This window comes from Sceloporus occidentalis, unplaced genomic scaffold (genome assembly GCF_023333645.1).
Source record: "Sceloporus occidentalis isolate IW3139 unplaced genomic scaffold, rSceOcc1.0.p SCAF_3, whole genome shotgun sequence".
Classification (NCBI taxonomy): Eukaryota; Metazoa; Chordata; class Lepidosauria; order Squamata; family Phrynosomatidae; genus Sceloporus; species Sceloporus occidentalis.
In genome coordinates, this window is record NW_028316983.1 from 50,032,322 (window position 1) to 50,059,206 (window position 26,885).

General features: G+C 39.5%; 1 protein-coding gene across 2 annotated transcripts in view; it reads left to right on the plus strand.

Annotated features, from left to right (window-relative positions):
* Positions 1–21,876, plus strand: part of LOC149315905 (suppressor of tumorigenicity 7 protein homolog) — a 57,069-nt gene extending 35,193 nt beyond the window's left edge. The window contains exons 12-15 of one of the 2 annotated variants that reach the window (XM_089514404.1): positions 3,056–3,233; positions 8,764–8,856; positions 13,454–13,593; positions 20,836–21,876. In XM_089514404.1, the coding sequence (XP_089370530.1) occupies positions 3,056–3,233; positions 8,764–8,856; positions 13,454–13,593; positions 20,836–20,931 (507 nt within the window). In that variant the 3' untranslated portion in view covers positions 20,932–21,876. The remainder of the gene's footprint in view (positions 1–3,055; positions 3,234–8,763; positions 8,857–13,453; positions 13,594–20,835) is intronic. The other variant, XM_089514405.1, reaches the window with a different exon arrangement.
* Positions 21,877–26,885: the final 5,009 nt, after the last annotated feature.

Sequence of the window (26,885 nt, forward strand, 5' to 3'; positions counted from 1 at the left end):
TCTCAGTCTGTTTACTGCATAAGGCAAATTACCTGCATCAATCAACTCCTGCTACACTGTCATTGAAGGCAGAGCACTAACCAGAAACCACACTTAACAATTCTGAATTTTTTGTTCATTGTTTTAAAAAAGTTAAAGAATTTGCCAATGAAACTTCCTGTATTTTGGATCTTCCTGTCCCTGTGAAGTGGAGACTTCCCTGTTGTATGCTTTCAAGTCATTTTCAGTTTATGGCCACCCTAAGGCAAACCTATCAAGTGTGGTTTATTTGGCTAGATTTATTCAGAGGGGGTTTGCCCTGTGCTTCCTCTGAGGCTGAGTGAGTATGACTTACCCAAGGTCACCAAGTGGGTTTCCATTGTAGAGAAGGGATTTGAACCCTAGTCTCCAAAGTTCTAGCCTAACACTGAAACCACTAATCGTGTTGGCACTTACCTTTTCATAAAGTATAATTCTTCAGCAATTCCTGCTGACAGTCAAACACATTGCCTTTCACAATTTCGATTTGCTCCTGGACTGAGGTTTGAACCTGGAGGACCAGATTTCTGTGATGGCCAGGAGTGCTTTTTGCACATTTAAAGCTTGTGCACCAATTGCATCCATTCCTTGAAATGTCTGATCTGTTACATCCCATTTGTACTACTGTAACACACTTTACTTGGGGCAGCCTTTGGTAACACACTTTACCTTGGGCTGTTTTTGAAGTGTTTAGAAACTTCAACTGGTCCAAAAAGCTACAGAATAGAATGCTGGTTATGAGTTATAAAACCCTATATTGGTAGAATTCAAAGATATAGCCATGTTAGTCTGTGGAATCAGTATGTAGAGAGATCTTGTAGCACCTTTGAGACTAACTTAAAGAAAGAAATTGACAGCATGAGCTTTCGTAGACTTCAGTCTACTTCCTCTATATTGCTTTTTGTCAGACTATATCTGCCTCTGTTAGCTGGACCAGGTTCTGCGATCATCAGGAGAAACCCTTCTTTCAGTCCCACCATCATCACAAGTGGGGACATGAAAGAGGGCCTTGTTGGTGGCTGCCTCTAGTTTCTGGAACTCTCTTACTAAGGGGGCCAGAATGCCCCCTCCTTGTTGTCCTTCTGTTGTCAGCAGACTAAAAGGTTTTTATTCAGACATGCTTTTAAAACAGAAAACTTTCCAAGAACTGATCGGTGGCGCTGTACTGTTTAAATTGTATCATTTTAAGCACTTTTATCTTTTTAAAATGAATGTTATTCTTTTAATGTGTGATGTGTTTCATACAGTAAACTATACTGTAATAGGTTGATTCTATTTTAATGTTTACTTTTTGTATGTTTTTAGTTATGTTGCTCTTTTAAATTGTGAGTCACTTTGACTCCCAGTTTTGGAGGGAAAGCAGGACATAAGTAAATCTTCTTTGACTCTTCAGCGTCCTTTTCCACCTCTTGAGAACAATTTCCTCATCAGTCCAACTCATTGTGGCTGTTTGTTTCTGCTGTTCTAGTCCTATCCTCTGCACACAAATGTGGGAGTTAATTACTTTGCAAGGATATTATTTTCCTCTGGCATTTATTTTGCTTTGTGAACGCTATGACTATTCTAGCTGTATTTGGGGAGAGTAAAAAATTCAATGGTAGCTTTTTTGCAAGTCTAGATTCTTTCATTTGAGAAGGAATTGACATCAATGAAAAGGGGTGAAAGGAGCAACTTGGTATACCTACCATATTTACTGTATTTGCTGAAAACTGTTGAAATTTGCTGAAATTTGTTGAAAGAGTGTCTGGAACCCTGGGTACCATTGCAGCTTTCATTGATTACTCCTAGGTTTTAATTTTCTAGTGCTCTGTAACGAGACTAAATGTGAAAGGGATCTAGGAGTCCTAGTAGACCACAAGTTGAACATGAGTCAACAGTGTGATGTGGCAGCTAAAAAGGCCAATGCTATTTTAGACTGCATCAATAGAAGTATAGTGTCTAGATCAAGGGAAGTAATAGTGCCACTCTATTCTGCTTTGTTCAGGCCCTACTTGGAATACTGTGTCCAGTTCTGGGCACCACAATTCAAAAAGGATGTGGACAAGCTGGAGTGTGTCCAAAGGAGGGACACCAAAATGGTGAAGGGTCTGGAAACCATGCCTTATGGGGAAAGACTTAGGGAGCTGGGTATGTTTAGCCTGGAAAAGAAATGGTTAAGAGGTGATACGATAGCCCTGTTTAAATATTTGATGTGATGTCTTATTGAGGATGAAGAAAGCATGTTTTCTGCTGCTACAGAGAACAGGACCCAGAACAATGGATGCAAACTACAGGAAAAGAGATTCCACTTCAACATTAGGAGGAACATCCTGACTGTAAGGGCTGTTCGACAGTGGAACACATTTCCTTGCAGGGGGGTGGAGTCTCCTTGCTTGGAAATGTTTAAGCAGAGGCTGGATGGCCATCTGTCGGGTATGCTTTGATTGTGATTACCTGCATGGCAGGGGGTTGGACTGGATGGCCCTTGTGGTCTCTTCCAACTCTGTGATTTGAAAAATAGTCCCCAAGACTTGTTTCTGTTAGAACCCAGAAGAGTAGTTACATCATATATAAGTTAAACATTTTGATGGTGTTCTGAAAAGGTCACTCAAGTTTTGGGGCCAAAATTATGGACTTTGATATGACCCATGGATAAGTCGAGAGTGAAATTTAGGGGCATGTAACAAAAGACCTAAAGGATAAAGGAAGAAAACAATGTCAAAAAATTCCAGCAGGCATAACTGTTTATGCTCACATTAAGGCTGGGATGGTTGAGAGACTAGAGTGGAGACAGAGCTTCCAGGACAGATTGTATTCTTGCATTTCACCAGGGGATGGTTTCTTTTTAAAATAAAAGTTACAGTACAGTACTTACATTGAGCTGTGGATAAGGTGACTCAGTTTTTTAGACTACAATTTCTAAACTTATACTGTACCTGAGTATATGCAGTAATACAAAACTGTTATACACAAAGAAAATGCGCGTGCACACACACACACACAGAGAGAGAGAGAGAGAGAGAGAGAGAGAGAGAGAGAGTTTCAATTGTCTATATAGTTTCATATCTGTTTCATTTTCTTCCAGTACCTGCTAGAAATGAAAAGCTTAATCTTACCCCCAGAACACATACTGAAACGAGGAGACAGTGAAGCAGTGGCATACGCTTTTTTCCATCTCCAGCACTGGAAGCGAATAGAGGGGGCACTTAATTTATTGCATTGCACATGGGAAGGAAGTAAGTATTATTTTGTCAGTTGCATGAGCCTAGTTCTTCTCTCTCTCTTTACAGCCAGCATTTGAAGTGAGTGCCTGAAAATTACAGTTACTGTGTTGAGATGGGTAATCTGTGAAGCTGCCCTGAAACTATATTTAGGTTCCCTCTGCACTTCGTATAGACATATAGCATTGAAACCACGGCTATGTAGTTCAGTGTGCCCTTACTTTACGAGGAGGATCCGTTCCAGACTTGCCCGCGTAAAGCAAATACTGCCTATGCTTGAGCCCCATTTAAATAAACGGTGGCATGGCACGGCAGGGCGCGCGCCCCATTCGTTCCCATGGGATGCGCCGTTCCTTTTCCCTGCGAGGCTTTCAGCATATGCTGAAAGCTGTGTAAAGCACACCTGCGTATGACGCAGGCACACTGTATACACATTTCTTATACCTAGAAGGTGCAAGTAAGGGGGAGCTGTTGTGCCTCTATCTTCCATGTGATTGTGAACATAGCAGCTGATGCATGAAGACTAATAGATGTGCTGTAGGTAATGCATTGTTGCAAAAGGTTGTTCAGCACCACTTTTCTAGCTCAGTTGTTTGGAAACTGGAGCTTATTAAAAGTTTTCTGTGTCCTTCCCAATGGAATATGCTGCCTTGAAGGTTTGTTTTCTTGTATTTCATGTCAGGGTAGAGGATATGATAGCAGAACCTGCAGCTATCCAACACAAGTGAAACTTTAACCATTGTCAATAATATTCACTCTGCACATCAGTTGATCAATGTGTGGAATCAGATGCTGACTTTAACATATATTTCTGCATCATCAACAACTTCCAAACACTATCTGTGCTCCTTAAAAATAATTTTAAAGTCAGTCCTGGTTTTGAGGACCAAAGGCCATGAATACCAGAAATTTGTATAAGACAGAGACAGCTTGACTTCCTTTGGGAGGGTGTTCTATAGTTAGGAGGCTACTAGAAGGAAAACCCTGTGATGTATACCCATCATCTACTATCATGAAGTGTTGAGGCAAGCAACAGGATCTCTGCTGAGGACATCAGTTTTTGAGCAGGCTCATTTAGGAGGAAGCAACCTCAAGTTATTTTCACTCCTTGCTGTGCAGGCTTTTATAGATCAAACTGAATTGTTTGATTCTAGGTCACCTTTCTGGAATAGGACTTGGGGGTAATGTTTTACAGTGGGTCCAATCATCCTTGGAGGAGAGAGCTCAAAGGATGGTGCCAGGAAATTCTTGTTAGACACCTTGGTTGTTGACCTGTGGGATCCCTCAGGCTCAATTCTGTCACCTATGCTGTTGACCATACACATGAAGTCACTGGGCGAAGCAGTTTTGATGTTAAGCTGGTGTTTTCTGTCAGTAATGGACTGGATGAGGTTGAACAAAGAACCTAAATCCAGCCAATGCAGAATTTCTCTTGGGCAGTCAGAAAGCAGATCAGGAGTTCAGCCTCTGCTGAAAAGAGTTACAATCCCCCTGAAATCACAGCTTTGTACCTTGAGTACATTCCTGGACTCAGCCTTGAGCCTAATTTTGATATTAGCCAGGAGTGTCTTAGCAGAGTTAAAAGTAGTACACCAGTTGTGCTTGTTCCTGGAGATGTCAGGTCTGACTACAGTGAAACATGTTTTTATTTCATCCTGTTTGGACTACTACAATATGTTGTGTTGGGCTGCCTTTGGAAACTATTGGAAATTTCAAGGTGTCCAAAGTGTTGTAGCCAGAGTACTTAACAGGGACTGGATACAGGAAATTTATAACTTCCATGTTGAAGTGGATTCACTAGCTATGGTGTCATTTCCATGCACAATTCATTGAAGTCCTATATGACTAAGGCCCTGACTGCCTAAAAGACTGTCTCTATGAGCCTGCTTAGGTTTTAAGGTGCTAAGGGAAATGCATTCTTTCAGTTCCACTTCTGTCACAGGTATACTTGAGGAGGACATGGGAAGGAGCCTTTTTGGTACCTGTTTCCAGATTGTTGTTTCTCCCATAGGAAACTAAACTGGCTCCCTCTCTCCTCTCATTCAGGTAAAGACAGATAAAATCTTGTGGTCTTGGGTACCAAGGCAGGATGTAAATGAAATCAAATAACAAATACTTCATTTTGTTTCTAAAGGAGAGGCTAAATTGGAAGTGACTTTTACTGAGTCTGAGAGAGGGAAGGTCTGTTTGTTGAAAAGAAGCCAATCACAGTCTCCTTCCAGAACCCCAGACTTGTGAGACGATATTTTCATCATTTTCTGATCTTTCATTTGTATCCATAATGGCTGTAGTGCCACTTCCCATGCCTTGTGTTCTGCTTGATTTGAGACTTAGACTGTAATACCATCTTCTTGTTCTTCTAATCTTTATAGCCCTATAACACTGAGTAGTAACTTTTCTATACCTGTGCAATTCACAAACAGATATATAGCTGTGTTGTCCATAAAACAAATTATCAAAGCTGTATTGTAGTAGTAACTTTAGCTGAAACCACAATTTTCTTCAGTGGACAAAAGCATTTTAAAAACAAATGCAGGGAAGGGGGAGGGAGTTAAGATGCTGAAGTCATCTTGTCATCTTGAAGTCATGCTGTCTTGAGATGACATGTGAGAAAAGCTCTGTAGACTATCAAATTATGCTGATTATGCCCCCCCCCCCCAGCACTATGGTGTTGAGTCCACTGGGAACAAGAAAGGCAATCAATGAAATAAAATCTGCTTTTCATTTGAGAGCCCCATCCCTTCAAAGTTCAAATTGCTTCTATGTGTTGCAAAACCCTAGATTTAAGATAGTATACACTCCTCACTTTTCATTGTAGCATCCCACTACGGCAGGGGTAGGCAACCTTTTTGAGCCGGGGGCCGGGTTGCTGTCCCTCAGACTACTGGGGGGCCGAAGCCAAAAATTTTGTCTCCAAACCGGGACAGATGTAGGACATTTTTCCAAATGTAGGATATATTTTTAAAATGGAGGACATGCGGAAAAAAGTTGCTGCTATTTTTAGGCATGATCAAAATGGAGGGCATTTTGGCATTATTCCAAGACAGATAGCAGAAATGTACTTCCCTTTCTGGCCAAACCACCCCCCTCTTCATTCCAAAACACACATGACAGCACATTTGAGCATTTCACGTGGCTTTATATACCATGGGTTCTTGCAAATTTCATAGAATCATAAAATCATAGAGTCGGAAGAGACACAAGGGCCATCCAGTCCAACCCCCTGCCATGCAGGAACTCTCAATCAAAGCATCCCTGACAGAGATGCTTATTGCATAACCAAACCCTTTGGGTTTAATACTTAACATGGGGTAACATGGCTATGCATACTGAACATGTCAAGGTGGTTTAACAAGAAGTGAATTTGCCCTTGGTTAATAAGAATACAGAAAAGGGAAAATAAATGCACACAGATGGGGCCAAGAACCCACTCAACAACCACAACAACAATACACAGGGCAGGAAAATAAAAAGGCACACACACAGATGGAGCCAAGAACCCACTCAACAACCACAACAACAATACACAGGGCAGGAAAATAAAAAGGCACACACACAGATGGAGCCAAGAACCCACTCAACAACCACAACAACAATACACAGGGCAGGAAAATAAAAAGGCACACACACAGATGGGGCCAAGAACCCACTCAACAACCACAACAACAATACACAGGGCAGGAAAATAAAAAGGCACACACACAGATGGGGCCAAAAATCCACTCAACAACCACAACAACAATACACAGGGCAGGAAAATAAAAAGGCACACACACAGATGGAGCCAAAAATCCACTCAACAACCACAACAACAATACACAGGGCAGGAAAATAAAAAGGCACACACACAGATGGAGCCAAAAATACACTCAACAACCACAACAACAATACACAGGGCAGGAAAATAAAAAGGCACACAGAGATGGGGCCAAGAACAATACAGGAGAGGAAGATACATGTTGGAAATGGCTACCTACCTCCTTTTTCTTTTCATTTTCGGCGCCAAACCGCACCCGGAAATGGCCCTTTTCCCTCCCGCTCGCCCATAAGAGGCTTGAGCTCAGTGCTCCTCCTCTTTCTCCTCCTCCTCCTCCTCCTCCTGGGAAGCCATACCTTCCCATTGGGACTGGCCAATGGTCAACTGGGGCTGGAAACAGCCCTGTCCCCAGCCTTTTCCTATTGGCCAGCCAGCCTCAAGGGAAGGAGCTGCTCTTTGTGAGCCCCCTGCGCGCGTGCGTGCGCACACACACAAGCTCGGCAGGCAAGGAATTCCCGGGGGCTGTGGAGGCGGAGGAGGTGGGTGGATGGCTGGCCACATAAGCAGCCAAAGGCGCCGCCGCAGTTATGGCGGCGGCAGGACTGGCCTGGGGCCGGTCCGAAGGCCTCAGCGGGCCTGATCCAGCCCGCGGGCCGTAGGTTGCTGATGCCTGCACTACGGTGTGGCAAACATTGGTATTCTTCAAGTCCTACAAATACTTAGGTAGCCATGTTGACTCTAAGACGTTCTATAGACCATATGGTAGTCAGTGGCATCACTGGGGTGTGTGTGTGTGTGGAGCACACCAGGTGACACCACAGAGGAGATGCCACCTCCTCCCGCTGCAAGGTATGTGTGGACCTTATCACTTCTCTGAAGGGAGCCAAGGCTGCTGAGAATGAGGGAGGAGTGCACACCCTCTCTCCTTCCCCACTACTCTGCCACTCAGAACCCAAAGTGGGGGGGAAGGAGGGCCAAGCATGCATGTGTATGTATCCTTCCCACCTAGTCCTGGTGCTTTGGCTGGGTTGCCTCAGCCAGCCAAAGCACCAAGGAAAGAGGAGTGCACAATGCCAGGGCTGGCGGTGCAGAATACTTCAGATTCCTACGGATGCACCCATTCATTGCCCAGTCACAGTGCCCATGCCATCCAGTGCCAGTCTGCCTGCGTGCTGGCCTAGTCCAGTCAAAAAGCCGTTCGTCTGCGCCCCTCTGTTAGCTGGCACTTGAAGAATGCCAAACGAGCAGCCTTGTTTGGAGGGAGTTGCGGGGAGGGGTCACATGGAATTGGGAGATGGAACGCCATTACTCCCCCCCCCCCCCAGTCAGGGCAGACTTGCCCCAAGGGCCCCTCTAGCCAAGTACTAGCGGCTCCTCCCCAAATAGATGGTCCCAGAGGCAGGCCCACTGGATTCTTTGTGGGGACGTTTCTTATGCTGCTGAGATGTCCTGCCCAAGGGAAACAGGTTGTGAGGGTTCACCACATTGCGCAGCAGGGTTGCCTGAAGGGCCCAATGGGAGATGCTGATGTGGACCAGCAGAGCCTGAGCCCTAGGGAGTTCCTGCTTGCCAGCCTGCTTGTCACTTGCCATCTCCCACCGCCCCCACAACCTTGGGTGGATGGCTGGGTAGCGACCCCCCCCAACACCGCCAGGCTCCCACACTGAGTGACACCAACATTAGGGATGCCACCGATGGTAGTGATAGTCCACCAACACAATGACCATCAGTGAAGTGAATTTCACATGTGCTTCATGTCTAAATCTCTTATTTCTTCCTCTTTCTCAGCATTTAGAATGATCCCTTATCCATTAGAAAAAGGCCATCTATTTTATCCCTACCCCAGCTGTACAGAGACAGCAGACAGAGAGTTATTACCAAGTAAGTGACAATTCAATTTTCCATAATTGCTTTATCTACAGGTAATCAAGGTTAGTTATTGTTTCTGTTTTCTGTGCTTAATTTAAGCAGGTACATTTTTTATACAAGCACATAACAAAAATTCTACACACCTGTACACTAAAATGAATTTACCTTTAAATATAGGAGCTAGAAAGGACAGCAATAATCCAATTGTGTACACCATTACAGCTCCTTCTTTTTTCTGATTTATGTTGCTGATTTCCTGCCTCTCCTTGTTGTAAAGTGCTTCTTTTCTTCAGTAGCGGGCACCAGATCCTGCCTGATCTTGGAAGCTAAGCAGGGTCAGCCCTGGTTAGTATTTGGATGGGAGACCGCCAAGTAATACCCAGTGTTGTAGGCTATATATCAGAGAAAGGAACTGGAAAAATCACCTCTAAAGATTCTTTACCTAAGAAAAATCTATGAAATTCATGGGGTCATAATAAAGAAAGGGGACTTGAACACACACACTCTGTTTGGTTGAAGATCTGCATCAGTAGGGAGTGTAGATTTTATCTAAATTGTGTTAGCTATCTTATAGAATGTGTTGTAGAAAGACATTAGAGTGGGACCTTGTTATCTGCTGGGGTTTGGTTCCAGGATCCCCCATGGATGACAAAATCTGTGAATGCTCAAGTTCCATTAAATAAAATGGCAGAGCAAAATGGTGTGCCTTATATAAAATGGAAAATCAAGGCTTGCTATTTGGAATTCATGCTTCTTTTGAATATTTTCAAGCCATGGATGCTTGAATTCATGGATAAAAAATCCTTGGATAAGGAGGGCCGACCGTATAAAAATATTAAATGAATAGACTTGTATATGTTTAATTAACATGTAATTCAAGGGAATATTTGAAGGCTTTTATTTGATTTTTAAGAAGTGTCTGCTCCTTCCAGTTTCTAAATGGCCAAGTTCACATGATGAAAAAGATGAATTGAACCAAGGATAGGTAATGTTGTCAAGCATAGGTTCACACTGTGAAATGTACAATACAGATACTATATATGTTTTAAATACCTAGATTTGTACTTGCAATTGTATGTGCTAAGCATTATGGGTAATGCCTTTTGTGTTTCCCTGTTGGTATAAGAACTTTCAGGATTTTTGCATATATGCAAACTTTACATTGTAAAAGAAACTTGAATTTAAGTGAACTGATCATTCAGGCTCATTGGTGAACAGATTTGCTCAGAAATGTGTCCTGTTGGTTAATAAAGGTGACTCATATTCACAGAATAACTCCTGGCATAAAATAAAGAGTTTCATTCAGTTCTATCAAATAAATCTCTGTGTACCATCAGATGGTACATATTTCTATACAACAAACATTTCCCTATATGAAGAACTATGCAAAATGACATATAGAAGATTGCAATACAGTGCGCCCTTGGCTTACACGGGGGATCCGCTCCAGACACCCCCCCCCCCCGCATAAGCCAAATACCACGCATGCTCAAGCCCTATTCAAGTGAATGGGGCTCGTGCATGTGGTGGTGCACAAGCGCATGTCCCATTCATCCAAATGGGATGCATCACCCCTTGCGCCCTGTGCGCTCCCGCGGGGTTTTGCACATATGCTCAAAGCCACGTACAGTGCACCCACGTATAACACAGGCGCACTGTATATGACTTAAGATGGATGCAATGGTAACTGTTGCATGGTGTGGTCTTCCATATTTTTCTTCCTTTTTTCTTTCATAGAAGCACATTCAGCAAAAGAGATGTATAACATCTGAAGCTCAGAATTTGTTTGTGATGTTGAGCTTAAAACTAGGTCACTTTAAAGCCCTAATGAGTGTGAAGTTGGCTATTGGCCTTCTGGAAGTTGACCCTTTGGAAGACACTACTGTTACATGTTTTTCACGGTCACTATAATGACTAACAGCAAATAAAATCTGAGGATATGTCTTATCATGAGAGCCTTTCAGCCCTATTTTTTTGGACTATGTGCTCTAGCTGCTCCTTGTTAACAATTTTGAGCCTGCCAAACATTGCCAGATTATATCACGGAGCTTTTATTTTTATATTACCAGTTGCCTTTCTTCATCTTTTACATTTCTAATGTGTAGGTAGACTCAAACTGCATATGCCCAGATTGATTTTGAGCATATCTTAGAAACCTCTTTTTAAAAGTGGTCTGTAAAATCTTTCATATCAGCTGCCAAATTTATCCAGCCTTCTCCTAATAGTATATTTTCAGGTTTCATTGAGGGTGGTTTGTTTGCCACACTGATGAGCTCATAGAAGAAGTATCCTTCTCCAGTAATCATAAATTAGGCTCTTGATAGTAGTCCATGAGTGATCCTTTGTCAAACAACATGAAAATCTTTCAAACTTCTCAGTTGCCAAATGGAAGAGTTTTGGTACCCCACTCCATTATAATGAGGTTTTGTTTTATGCTAGGTGCTGGTGAGATTCCATTAAGTGTTAACTTCTGCATCTTGGGGGTGCTTCACTTGTAAAGTACATGGACTATTCATAACTGAAGCAGCCAAGGGGCACATCTGCCACACAAGCACTTGCATATATATAATTCAGTAAAAAAAAAAATCTTGAAAAGCTCTATTTAAAAAGCAATTAAAATCTGCCCCCAGACTGCTCTAAATTACTCATTTCTCACTCAGGCAGGATATTGCTCAAGGAATGCCTCGGCTAGTGACTAACCCTAAGCTATGCGATTCCCGGTATAATTAAACTGTATGCATGCAGACATTTCAGCACAAATCATTCGCGCATTCATGTTAATTTTATTTATGAATAGTTTTGTATTTAAAACTTACCTTAACAATTTTTAATGCTAGAACTCTTGGACAGTTTTCAGATTTTAAAAATCTGTCACTTTGATCTGTTCTTAAAATGAATGAACTTCTTACCCCATTGAGGCTTTCACTGTTATATGTCTTGCAAAATATGATTTTCAAAAAACCTTTGTCTGTTCAATGTCCTTGAAAGACTTTTTCATATTAAGCTTATAGAGATTTGTTGCTTTCAGGTTACTCCTATTTTCTTTTGCTTTTAAAAAAATGATGGTAAAAACATGATTTAGCTATACAGGTTAAGTATCCCTCATCCTAAATGCCAGAAGTATTTTGGAATACCTGTATTTTCATATACATACATGATGAGATATCTTGGAGATGGAATCCAACTCTAAATACAGAATTCATTTATGTTTCATATACACCTTATATTCATAGCTTGAAAGTAATTTTACACAATATTTTTAATAATTTTGTGCATGAAACAGAGTTTGGCTACATTGAATCATCAGACAGCAAAGGTGTTACTTTCTCAGCCACCCATGAAAAAGTTTTGGTTTTGGAGTATTTCAGAATTCCAGATAACGAAGACTCAACCTGTAATTGCAGATTCTGTGAAAATAGGTTATTGCTATTTTACAAGGGCAAAGGTAGAATAGGCATTATTGTAAATTTTGTTACTACCATGACAGAATCTTCAGGGCACTATATAAGTTAATAAGAAATATTAAGAAGAGGGGAAAGAAATCATTTCAGAAATGTGAGAACAGATTTAACCTCTTATTTGAAAACCAGAAAATGATGAGTGCAATGTGAATTTCTTCACAGGGAATGGAGTTATAGGGAAATTTCTGAAACCTCTCTAGGAATGGAGTTCCAAAACGCGCTTTGTTCTGCTCCTTTGTTGGTGGGATATATAAGGCATATTCATATCTTACACCTGTCCTGGCCCCAGTTTATTTAACATTTTATAAGGACCAGCACTAATAATTGGACCGAAAAAAAAATCAGAAGCCAGTGCTAAAAATATGAGTGGTGGAACATTGTAAACTGTGAGTCAGCCTTTGAATATGCAACAGAAAGCATCTTACATTAGCTGCTCTTTCCAGATGCTCAAGGACTGTTCCACCATATGTCATGTGTCTTCAAGTCACTTCTGACTTCACAGCGACTTTAAAATGAACATATCATGGGGTTTTCTTGGCAAAATTTGTTCAGAGTGGGGTTTGTCTTTTCCTCTTCTGAGGCCGGGAGAATTTGACTTGCCCAATGTCATCCAGTGGGATTCCATGGCTGAATGGGGCTTCAAATTCTGTTTTCCAGAGTTCTTCAAAAAAAGAGCGTCTTTGTCAGAGACTTTGTTGTGTAAGGTATGTCTGTAATAGAAAATATCTGAATCAGCCTGCTGTACATTTTGTATACATTGTTTTATTTTTGAACAGGAAATGGCCACTGACCAGTCTGATTTCTAGGGAGAAATATGTATCTACCTTACCAACTTCCCTAATTTGACAACTTACTCTTGTTTGACTGACAATATGTATTTTGAGTCTTTGAGCACCTTTGAGAACAGCTTAGATTTTGAGAACAGCTTAGATATGTTGGTCATTATTAGAAGTGTTCTGTGTTTTACCGCTGGTCAGCAGTTTCTTTTGTGAAACTTAAAATTTTATAAATTCAGGTATATAAATAAAACTGTTCACTCATAGTAGATTCATCTTGGAAATGTCTTTTTTTCTTTGTAGAATCATTACTTTTATAAAATTATCTCTGAATATTTGAAATATCAAATATATATATTTTTTTCTTTTCAGCATTTCATGATGTGTCTGTGTATCCCCAAAAGGAGCTTCCTTTTTTCATCCATTTTACAGCAGGGCTGTGCTCCTTTACAGCAATGTTGGCCCTCCTAACACACCAATTCCCTGAACTCATGGTCATTTTTACTAAGGCTGTAAGTATTGTCTCTACTTCAGGGCCTGCTTAAGATTTGTGAGTACCATGTAGAAAATAAGAGCCCTATCTGCAAACCTCTAGAATCCAAAATCCTGATTCAGCATAATTCACAGCTCCTTGCATTCCTTTAAGACATTCCTTAAAGATGTTAAGTTTTCTTTGATGGTTGATCTGTGTCTGATTAAGATGAGCATTTGAGATACCCCATGTTTGATCTTAAAGTGCTTTGCTTTAAACCATATGCATGTTTCTTTGATTTTAAGAATTTGTTAAGGATTTGTGCTCTGGGGCAGGGATGAAATTCTCAGTATCATATGCAGCATACTGCCTGCATTTACAGACCATAAAATATTGTAGCCTATCTTTCTTGAGAACTAATGTCACTTAGATACTCACTAAAGAAAGTCTTGTGCTTGTACTGAATGGAAATTTAATGTAGTATATGACACAATATGATCTAGAATCATTGCTACTCAGAATGGTAGTTCATGAATCATTATTGGTCCCTGAAAAGTGTTCAGGAAAGAAAACAACATTGTATACAACGGACACAAATATACTAGCAGTCCTTGGAGAAAAAAAATTCTAGCGCTTCACATTATATAACTTAAGAAGGACTGGTTTAGATGCTGAGTATTGTAAGGACTCATTTACTTGCCTACTTTTTTCCAGCTTCTTCCCACATCCGTAGTGATTTTTATTTTCATAGAAAAGAGAACTGTATACATGGTAAAACCGAGACCTATGAAAAACTTGTAGGATTTTCATGTTTTATTCTACTTTCAGTATCTCATGTGTTCAGTTTTTGGAATCAAATTAGTTGAGCCCAAATGAATAGTGCATTCATTTGGGCTCAATGTTTTAAAGTTATACAATTCATTCAGTGTACATATATGATTGTACAATATAGATTAATCAAAGTCCTTATGGTAATTTATAATGTATGTAAAATCAAATCAGATTGACAAAGGCTACAAGGAAATGTACACTGTGTACACATTTCACCACCTGTCATCAGATGTTTCGGCTGAATCTTTGGGCGACAAGTCTCAGAAGAAATGACCCAAAACTGCAAATGGCTTTTAGAGCAGGCACATGCAAATCCCTCCCAGGGTACACTTCCTTCAGACTCCAGTCAGGCAAAACAGATTCTTGTTGAAAGTGATTTTAAATACTCATTGCTAGAAATTGGGACAGTTTCAAACATGAAATTAGCTCAAGTCCCCTTTTTATTGTGCATGTTATCGCAAGCAACCATTATGGTCAAGTCTCTGTCAGGAATAGATACTGATCCATGTAAACTGTTGGTTTGACTTGCTGTGGTTATTGTGAGATGAGATAGAACATCTTCCCTACAAAGTGCAAAGCAATCTGTGTACTACTCTAAAAAGTTCCGATATTATACTAAAAAAATTATCTGTGAAGTTTTGTTCGGGATTTCTATAATTAAACAGTATTGTCCCTGTCTTATTTGCACACAAAGCAATTAGTTTAGCACTGCATCGAGCAAAAATAAATCAGTTATAATATGAATTGTAACAAAAATAAAAAATTTCTCTTCAAATCATGCTTGATAGGAATTGTATAGTTTCAAACCATGCCATTCTATTTCTAGCGGTATTCATGAACTGAATTATATCTTATTTTCAACTTGATCTCTTTGTCAGGATCATTTCATAACATAGGAAAAGATTTGTCCTGTTCACTTGATTTATGAGCCATTTGTTCCTAATACTGGAATTATGTGGCCCCTTTGTAGAAATCAAGTCACAATAATTGTGGCCTGATTTCATAACAGAAGTAATCTCTAATTCCAGTTTTTAACAGATCATTGCAATAATGAGGTTGTCACAAAAGATAAGGAAATTGCCACCAACAAGATGCAAGCCTAAGACTGTGTTCCACTGAGCTTTTGCTCTTATTTGCTTGTTACTTGTATAGTAATTACTTGGTGACTTCCCTCTTCATCTTTGCATATAAACACTGCTATGTCCTGTATAAGCTTCTTATCTTCTAGTATTATTAGTCAATGACATAAACTGAGATTCTGTCTGAAACACTTCAGCTTTAGGCACAGGAGGATTTAAGTCCTGGAACTGGAAATGCAGTTCATAGTGCATTCCTGTGCATATCTGCTCAGACTGCACTTTGAGTACAATGGGAATTAACTTCCAGATAAATGTGTGCAGGATTGCAGTCGGTGTTACTAATGTTTTGATTGAATTATCTGTTTGATGAAGTCATAAGATTGTTGTTGTATGCTTTCAAATACTTTCAAATTTGTGGCCACCCTAAGGTGAACCTATCATGGGTTTTTCTTGGCAAGATTTGTTCAAGGTAGGTTTGCTTTTGCCTTCTTCTGAGGCTGAATGGTGTGACTTGCCCAAGGTCACCCAGTGGATTTACATGGCCAAGGGGAGATTTGAACCCATTAGTGTTCTCCAATGCTTAGATCACTACACCACACTAGCTCTGTCATAAGACCATTACAAAGCATTTAGTAAACAGTATTTTTATATTTATTAAAATACACAAGAATAGATGTTAACACAAACCCAAATTGTATAAAACGAAAGTCTGCATCTCTAGCTGAAATAAAGGAAATGAACAGAAAACTGTAAAGTAGAGGTAAATGACAAACCTTCCTATCTTTGGCATTAAAGTCTAATATACATATTTATTGAGCATAACTGTATTATTTGAATACCATCATGTCACTTAGTCTGTTTCTGGCATTTAGGCCTAAATGCTGTTTTATATCTTGACACAACTATTCATATACAATAAGATCTTGCAAAATAAAAGAAAACTGGGGAGAAACCCAAAATCAACTGTCTAGAGATGAGGAATTTGGTAGGAGGAACTGGAATAAAGTGTTTTGGATAGAGGTTATTGATGGCTGAAACAGAGAACAGATAAAAGTTTGCATTTTAATAGTCAAATTTCTGTTTTGTCTTAAACAGGCTGACACCATATTACAGTTTAACCTGTCTCTTTTTGATAGTTGGATAATTTTCCATATGTTTTACTAACAGCCTTAAATGTTCTACAATGATTATAGGAATCTTTCTTTCAAATATAAACATTATTTTCCACTTCCCCTAATTTATATGGTTTCCTCCTAGTAATTCACTTATGGTGCTGTTTAATTGTTTAGTTCACTTTCTACTTGAGGACATGGGCCAGGTAACAGTAAATATATTTGCTCTCTTCTGCATTCTCAAATGAAATTATATTTATGTTATTCTCTTGTTTCCTAAATTTCATAGTTGAATAGCAGTCCAAACAGACATGTTTTGTGGAAAAGTACTCAGTTTATAAATTTGACAGACCTAGAGAAGCTCTCTAATTAGGGGACCAGCCGCTGGACATCTCTCTACATGCCCAGGCTGTGTGTACTTGGCATGTCAATGTTTACATGTCCTCTATAATTGTAATGAATATGTTGTACAAAAGAGGGAGGTTAGTGTCTGAAACATGTTAAGGGTTAAAATCAGCTCTTTGAATTGTGCCCAAAAGTCGTCATTTCCTGTAAGCGGTATGGTCAGCCCAACTCCTAGTAGACTGAAACTATGACAATTCTCTGTGTTTGGGTGGAGAAAATAAAGGTCTTGCCTTTTTTCTAACCTTTTCTTATCTTTAAGGAAAAGGATAGGATTGGTTTTTGGCCTTGATTTACTTTAAAATATGGCAGGTCACTGAATAACCATGTAGTTGAAGCTTTCTTAAAGTTTTGAGCAAAGGACCGTGAACTTGTTTCTAGGCCCAGTCTGACATTTTTAATCTATAAGGTAAACAGAATATTAACCTAGCTATAAAATAACTTTTCTTCCTATTATTTTCAGGCTTTGCCTTGTGATCTCTTTAAAACAGATTTATTCAGTTTGGATAGCATATTGTTTGGCCTGGATATTACATAGATTGCATTCATGTTTCAAGAAAGAGAGGGCTTAGCTATTTTGTTTTTACAATTACGGGGTAAAATAAACCAGGCCTAGTTAACTAAATGGGATGGTTTTTATTTATTTATGACACTTCTATCCCACTGTTTTTCCTAAGAATGCAGTACGATATACATGGTTCTCTCACACTCCTAGACCCCTTAGCAAACGTATGAGGCCAGTTTAGCCAAGAGACTGTATGACTAGTCTAAGAGTAGCTCATTTAGGTGTGGAAGTTGATAGGTTATAATGCCTGTTGGTGCAGTACCGTAAGAATGTGTTCCTACTTCCTGCCTTTAGTGTTTGGTTTAGGCTCGGACTTTGTAAGCTTACTAAGCAACAGGTCTTATGCTTCATATATACTGCAAAGAGATGTTAGATGTTCTCAGTTGTCTAATCTGTGTTGTCATCTATGCACTTACTTTAAAAACTGTATCTTAATATCATTTATTTAGGAGAATAACATTTGCGTATGTATTTTCAGTGGATAATATTTCACTTGTTTCCTCTGTAATCAAATTACCAGACAAGATTCTTGCCAAACTGCAAAAACTTGTTGTGATGCCAAAAACCACAGAGGATCTTTTAATAGTTATAGTGTACACACAATGGAATATGCCAACAGCAAAAGCCCAGAACTGGCATATTGCCATTAAATTGAAGTGAATGGAAGTTTTCCACTTAGTCCATTGGGGCACCAGGATCTTGGTTGGCTTTTGTTACAGCTGGAAAGGTTTATAGATTCTAAGCCCTGCTTTCCAGAAGTGTTGAATGTCCCAGTGGGAAATAGGATTACTGTTATCTGAACTTGTTTATGTAGTTGCTTAACGTGAGGAGATAGAACTGGTTATATGGTAATTTTATATTTCTTTGCCCCAAAGGGGATAAATCAGAAAATAAAGTGTATGCATAGCGTAAAGTGGTTTACAATCTCTAAGCCAATTGCTCCCAACAAGCTGGATATTCATAAATGGATGCTCTTTTCTCTCCTTTGTCTCCATCATATGTGACATTACAAGTTACATTGCAGATAATGCAAGCAAGATAAAAGGAGAATGTTCCATCTGATGTCTCTGCTGTTTCTGCTTTCTTATAATAAGAGTTCTGCAGATGGTCCTTCCTTACAGCTGAAGTAGCAGGATTAGCTGCATTACGAACAATGTGAAAGAATCACTTTAGCTGGCAGTTTACAGAGTGTGCAGTATCTTTGATCTGTAGTCTGAATTTTCTTGTAACTTTTAAGAAGATACAGTCTAGAAGGGGAATGGGGAGAGCAGAGAAGATTTGGCACTATAGTTTCAGATCTGCAGATAATTGAAGCTAAGATAGCAATAGCATTTACATTTCTATACCACTTCATAATAAACTCAGCACTCTCTAAGCAGTTTACAATCTGTAAGCCAATTGCCCCCAACAAGCTGGGTATTCATTTTACTGACCTGAGAAAGGAAGGAAGGCTGAGTCAACCTTAGAGTCCTGGGATTGAACTCACAATGGAGGTTATCACACAGAGGTTTACCGTCATTAAAATGTCACTAAATCGTCCCTAAAATGCGATGGTGTGACTTGTCTCCCATTTCTCCCATCATTAAAGTGTCATTTCTCCAATAATGGAAGTTCTCATTATTGGAGAAACGGTTGCTCTGTGAATGCTTTAATGATGGGAGAGGTGAGGGGATGCCTCTCTGATGATTTAATCACAGGGGACAAGTAGAACTGGTAATCACACCACTGTGCTTTAGGGATAATTTAGCAACGTTTTAATGATGGTAAGCCTCCATGTGATAATCTCCAATGTTGTAGCTGTTATTTTATGTTGTAAAATTCCAAGTAGCCTTTAGTGCTACAATAATAGGCCAAATAATTCCATGAATCCCAGCAAATAATCTATGATTGTATTAACTGGTTTTTAAAAACAGGAATAAATCTTCATACTGTGGTGTTGTGGCTTAATAAGTGACACAAAAAAATTAAGTTACTGCACAGCTGCTGAACATCTGTTTTATACGCATTTGAAGCTTTTGCTTATCTGAAAGAGAATGTATATAGCTTGGAAACACGTAATGAATAATATTGTGCATTTAAACCACTTGAAATAGTCTCATACAAGCTGGATGTGCAGAAATAAAAGGAAACCCTTTCTTGCTTTACTAACCTGTGTTTTAATTTATGGTCTTTATGTGAAAGATGTCACTCTTCGTAAAATCCTGGAATATAAAGAACATTCATATGATGAAAAGTACTATTAACATAGTATTGGAACATGAAGCTGATTCTGTCTTAAACTTCAAGGCAACAGAGAATAATGTTTGCTTAGGTATCAGTAGAAATAGAAATAGTATTTCAAAATTTTAGTTTACTGGAATTTCCTGATATGACAAATGGCAAAGGGTCTCAGCATATTACCAACAATAGTTACAAGAAAGAATGTTCTATTATATAAAATAGTATTAATATAAAATTGAAGAGGTTTGAGCAAGGTTACTAGAGTCTATAGTACTTAAATTATTTGTAGATTGTGGTTTTCCCCCTGCAGACTTGAGGCAAAGATGACTTGGGGCCTGAACAGACTTGCCAAAATAAAGCTGCTTCGGGTCAGTTTGGAGGTAAGCTGTTTAAATGACACACACATCTTAAGAGGCCCAAACCTGCACTCCGTTACTTAGGACTGGAGCATGGCTTTGGCGCGGCTTCCAGCCTCTTAGGGCGCATGCAGCATTTAAACAGCATACCTCCAAAGTGACCCGAAGCAGCTTTATTTTGGCAAGTCTGTTCGGGCCCTTTGTTAAGTAAATACTGTATTTCCAATAGTTTGAAAACACAATTTCTGTCCTATCTCTATCAGGATCCCTTATTTTATTAAATTTTATTAAATTTTCAAAATTTTATCTGCTGCCTTCATAACATATTCCATAATTTTCTTTTGTATAATAAAGGTTTCCTGAACCTTTATTATATAAAGAAGATCATAAACTGATTGAATTATTCTAAGAAAAAGATGGGTGAAAGATATCATTTAAAAAAAAGCTAAAATTATTTGCCTGTTTGCTTTTATTTATTGCTGATAATAAATAAAAACAATTGAGGAAGATTTTTCAATCACTTTTTAAAGGGAAATATTTGCTACAGTTTACTCTGCCAAGTAAAATCACAATTTTTAGTTGGATTATAATTTTTTCATATATCCATTGAAGTTTAGTTATAGTAGTAATACACACAGAGAAATGTTCCTTGCCAGTCAGATATGTTTGGGTCATGTTCAGCATCAAGCTTTATTGTAGCTTTCTCTTTTCTTTCAGTTTTTTGGAACTCTTTTGTCACCTTTGAGCTTCATGATGGAGAAGATTGAGCGCCTCATGCCTGCTGGTCTCTGGCATCAGCTGTCCCAAATTTGAACGGACCTCAGTACTTGTTTTCAGAAACTCCTGTACCATCACCATCTAGTGCAAAAAGACATGGGGCTAAGGATGTGAAGAAAGACAAAATTCCATGGCTTAGTTTTGTTTTACATCTTACTGCTGGTGCTTAAAAATTGCTGTACCCTTTGTTAAGCCTTAGAACCTGTATAAATTTATAAACACACAGTATAGTGTGTATCAAAGTGCATGGGAGGTACTATGTTCACTGGAACATTAGCTGTACAACTTGAGGCTATTGCTTTCTCTCTTAAGAAATTACAGAAAGCAACAAATCTGGCAGATTGTGTGTTTGAAATTTCTTTCTGAACTGCAGATACACTTAAATATTTGTTGGCTGATAAAATTTAACTTGCAGGGCTGGCAGCATTGAGCACCTGAGAGCCTCCTGATCTTGGTGGTATTCTTCTCTCTGAACAGTTTCTTGGTTGTTTATCTATTTTTCTCCTAAGCAGGTGATCAGACAGGGAAACAAAATAAAAGGAACAGCAGCATCTGTATGGTTTTTCCTTCCTCCCTGGACCCAACTGTGCAGATTGGTGTAAAGCAGGGGTGAGAATCATGTAGGTTGTGGGCCACATGCAGTCTTTTGAAAGTCTAGTATAACTCTTAGGGTTCCTGCTGACACCAAAGCCCTAGCATTCACACAGCACAAATGATGGGACAGTTTTTCCCAACCAAAAAAACCTTTACATTAGACTAAGCAAAAAAGGAAAGGAAAGGAGACCTGTCTCCAAAAAACCCAGACAAGCATCCATGAGTAACATTACTTCTGGTCATTCAGAATGGCAGCCATGATACACTAAAGGAGCTGGAAATCAGGCTGTGTGGCTGTCCAGGTTGTGGAACATGCCCACAACCACTTAAAATGAAAGGACAAGTGAATGGGAAGCTATGATAGCAATGATGTGGAGATGAGTCCCCTTGAGGCAGAAAACTCATTGGGGTTATCTTGCCCATAACCTCTGAAATTAGCAGAAGAGCTGCTATATTGAAGCCATATTCCAAAGCATGCCAGTTTTTATGGTTTTTCCAAATATGGTCATCACACTCTGTGATCTTGGAGGGTTAGGAGAATTACAGTAATGTTGTGGGCTCCATGATTTTATCTCAGCTTTCAAGATAGGGCAGGATATAAATTCATCACACTTAGAATATGGTCATCCAGTTGTCATTGACTGCTTACATGTCTTCCAAGGCATTCTGCTGTTACTAAAAAGCCCATCATTGCATCTGTCCAACCATCAAGAGATTAAATGAGCTAATGTGTTTTCCCCACATTTACCATTCATTGAGACATAAATCATGAGTTTAATAAGTGGATTTTGTCACTTGCACTTGCAACTGTTTCTGGAATTGCTTAACTGTTCCTAGTGCTTGATGGAGACTGATACCTTGGGAAGAATTTCTTTGAATTGCAGCAAGCAAACCTGACAACTTGCCTTGGCCTTTGACCTTGTAGAATCATTTACACAGCTCAGGTTTTACTCCATACCCCCTTTTCCTTTTGATTTCCTTCCAAACAGCAGCTATGTAAGGAACCTAAATTTCAGAATGATAGCAGTGCTTCAGCAAAAGATGCATACGTCCAGTAGTAAAAAAAGAAACATTTAGATCTGCTTTCACAAAGGATCATAATATGCTTTGTATGGAGGCTAGATGTTATACCACATCCTAGAAAATTACTTGACTCTTCCCTGTTCATATAAAAATTTGCTTTGACATTTGATCTCTCATATTCTGTAATTTAGTATCAGACAGCTGAAATTAGCTCAACACTCCAAGCCCATCCTTGGTTTTACTTCATGATCTCCATTTTGGATATTTTTTCACCATGACAATTTTATCACTTACCACGCCATCTGTACAGAAATTTGCATTCATTTATGACATCACAGGAAAAGGAGAGATACAAATTGCTGGAACTATGCAGCTACCAGGAGGTAGCTCTCAAAATTTTCTTCCAAATGAACATAAGCCAGGGGGGCTGTTTCTCACGCTGGTATCACTGTGATGATTAATAGACATGTTGTGCTCATGCAATTTCACTTCACCATCCACAGGGGCCCATAAGGTAAGCGATATAATGCTTTTTAAAGTTGAACCTTTTCCAGCGTATGTGTGGGGTTATAAATGAACTACAGCCTCCCATGTATCACTCCCTAGAGCTGGTTTCTCTCACTGTCTCCTCCTTGACATGAGTATACTAGTATGAGTTGGGCTTGTAGTATATGTAGAGCTGGCAGTGTTCTATAAGGTCTAACACTGTCAGCAGTTCTTAGCCTATGTGGCTCCCATGAGAAAAAAATTATATACACATCATACATACACACTGTTGCTTACATACATTTTCTTCTATTTATCTTGTAAAAGCTTTTGTCATATTGGAAGTAGGAGCCTGTCCAACTTCTCTTCTGTACTGGAACACTTATCTTGTTAAGCTCTTCTGTAACACACTAATTACATGTATGGAAATGTGAAGCAACTGTCCCAATTGAACAACTTAGACCACATGAGTTCATGATAACCAACCCATTAGCCTTTTTGATAAATGTTCTACAAATCAGCTCCACTGTGCATTCCGGTTTACTGACAGCTCCCAATGCTTTGGCTGCAACAGTCTGGTCTTATGCAGACTTATTCAGAAACAGACACTAGTTAATGCAGTGGGAGTACTTCACTGCTAAGTGTGTATAGGACCACAATACATCCTTTCAGCGTTTCAGTTCCTTTCACTGCTTCATATTAGTGCCTCTGATTGTTGAAAAATATGTTGAGTTCACTACGCTCCTAATAGAATGAGGTGGGATCCATTTTGGATTTTTTGGCTTTAATTTTACATTCCTTTGATATTTAAGAATCTCCTAACTCAGTGGTTTTCAAACAGTAGAAAAAGCGTATGGCAGTTGCTCAAGGTTGTGTGTGATACTTGGAGTCCCTGATCCACCCTGCTCCTCTGCTTCTCAAACTTTTCTGTCCTGGAGAGGAAGACAAAGATGAGGACACTAGGAACCTCTGCCTGAAGGAGGATGAGAACTGTTTTCTTATAAGATGTGAAACTATGCATATACATTAATGTGTGAACAAAAATATGCACATTAATCATAGAATCATAGAGTTGGAAGAGACCACAAAGGCCATTCAGTCCAACCCCCTGCCAAGCAGGAAATCTAAATCAAAGCATTCCCGACAGATGGTCATCCAGCCTCTGAAGACCTCTAAGGAAGGAGACCACTACACTCCGAGGGAGTTTGTTCCACTGTCTAACAGTTCTTACTGTCAGGAAGTTCCTCCTGATGTTGAGGTAGAATCTCTTTTCCTGTATCTTGCCTCCATTGTTCTAGGTCCTGTTCTTTAGAGCAGCAGAAAACAAGCTTGCTCCCTCCTCAATATGACATCCCTTCAAATATTTAAACGGCTATCATATCACCTCTTAACCTTCTCTTCTCCAGGCTAAATATCCCCAGCTCCTTAAGGCGTTCCTCATAGGGCATGGTTTCCAGACCCTTCACCATTTTAGTTATCCTCCTTTGGACACGCTCCAGTTTCTCCACATCCTTTTTCAATTGTGGTGCCCAGAACTGTACACAGTATTCCAGGTGAGGCCTGACCAAAGCAGAATAGAGTGGCACTATTACTTCCCTTGATCTAGACTTCTATTGATGAAGCCTAAAATCACATTGGCTTTGTTAGGTGCCGCATCGCACTATTGGCCCATGTTCAACTTGTGGTCGACTTGGACTCCTAGATCCCTTTCGCACTCAGGTAAATAGAGCTAGCAGACAGTTAACCCACAGCCTGCATCTTCAACAAGACATATTCAGTGGTGTACCTACAGTCAGTGTCACCTGATGCAGTAACTCATGGTGTCACTCCCCATTCACTGCCTCCCATGTCACACCATACAGAATTCTTAGTAATGCTTTTTTGCTCTAATGTTACTCGTTAATTGTAATTTCCATATGCCACTGAATGTAATGGCAATAGTGATTAAAATTATACCTTCAAATTACAATATCACATTCACAACCTAAATGTATTTACACATACATAGTGAATATTTGGTTAAAATGTGAGGTTTTTAAATAAAATTTAAGAAATTAAAATTAAAATTTCAAAAATATTTTAAAATTATTTTAAAAATTTAAATCTGAAACGTTAATTAAAAAAATATGCTGTGGTTTTATAGTTTAAAAATATCTCGAGTTGTATCTCAAGAGCAATAAGAAACTACTGCAGATGATAGGACATTGACATTGTAAGCTCTTAGGCAATTATCACATGGAGGCTTACCGTGGTTAAAACGTGGCTAAATCATTCCCAAAGCACACGGGTGTGATAGCCAATCACATTTTGGGAATGATTTAGCCACGTTTTAGCCACAGTAAGCCTTCATGTGATAATCACCTTAGACTTGTTAATTGCCATCAAGGCTACTTCAGCTATGAATGAGAGATCTCCAAATCACCAACAACTCTGCTCAGGTCTTTCAGACTCTTGAGTGATGGCTTCCTTGATTGAGTCTATCCATCTTTATTGTGGTCTTCTCTTTTTCCTTTTATCTTCTACTTTAGCAAGCATTTCTAGTGAGTTATGTCTTCTTATGGTATGCCGAAAGTATGACTGTCTCAGTTTAGTCGTTTCTCCTTCCAGGGAGAATTCCGGCTTGATTTGCTCTAGGACCAATTTCTTTGTCTTTTTAGAGGTCCACAGTATCCATAGGGCTCTTTTCTAGTATTTTCTTACTGTTGGAAAATATGACAGCATGGCATAATTTTAACTTGCATTCCATGATATATTTTTGCACGTCAGGATCTTTTCTAATTTCTTTGAAGACCTGAAACAGGCAAAAAGCACTGCCTTTGGGCCAGTCCAGAGGCATAGCATGCAGATGATGCACACCCCTGGATTGGCCAGAAGCTGCAATAAGCATGGCTAACATGGCCCAATGCCAGCCAAAAAAGGAGTGGAGAAAAAAAGCTCCTTGCCGGCGGTCTGTTCTCGACCAAGGCAATGGCTGGCCTCTGGATGGCAGCGTGTAATCGGCATTGTCCCGCACCGATCAGGGTTTGATTGGGGCTGGAGGAGCCTCTAGCTGCTCCAAGCTGCCGGTCTATTTGACCCCATAGCTACCCTTTCAAGTCCTTGTCTTCTGATTTTTTGACTGCAGTCTCTGCTCTGATTGATGACTGAGTCAAGGTATGGAAAATCTTGAACCCTCTATCATCTGATTTAAAGTGAGGTAAGTCATCTGTACAGTGGACCCTTGCCTTATGCGGAGGGATCCGTTCTGGAACCCTTGCATAAGGCAAATTCTGCCTATGCTCAAGCCCCATTCATTGAGTGCATGTGCTCAAAACCGCATATAATACAGACACCCTGTATCATGCCTTTGGTGTTCTTAATGTTCAACTGTAAACTTTTACACTTACTTGCTTGACTTTCTTCAGTAATTGTTCCAAGTCTGCTATTTTCTGCTAATAGTAGTAGTCATCTACATATCTTAAATTGTTGATTTCTCTTCCTCCAGTTTTCACACCTTCTTCTGCCAAGTCTAATTCTACTTTACATGTGATATGTGCAGTTTACATGTTAAACAGATAAGGTGATAAAATGCAGCCTTGCTGACCCCATTGCCAATTGGAAACCATTCCATTTCTCTTTATTTTGTCTGGCCAGTCACCTCTTGTCCTGAGTACAGGTTATGCATCTGGACAATCAGATGTGGCTCATCCATTTCTTTAAGAGTGAACCATCTAATTTTTCATGATCTTCTACACAAAGACTTTGCTATAATCTAGTTTTTCATGATCTACAGCAGAGGTTCTCAACCTGTGTTCCAAGGAGCCCTTATGACTCCACATGCACTTCCAGAAAAATGAAAATAAATAAATAAAAATTGAATGAAATTAAAGAATAAGAATACATTCTTA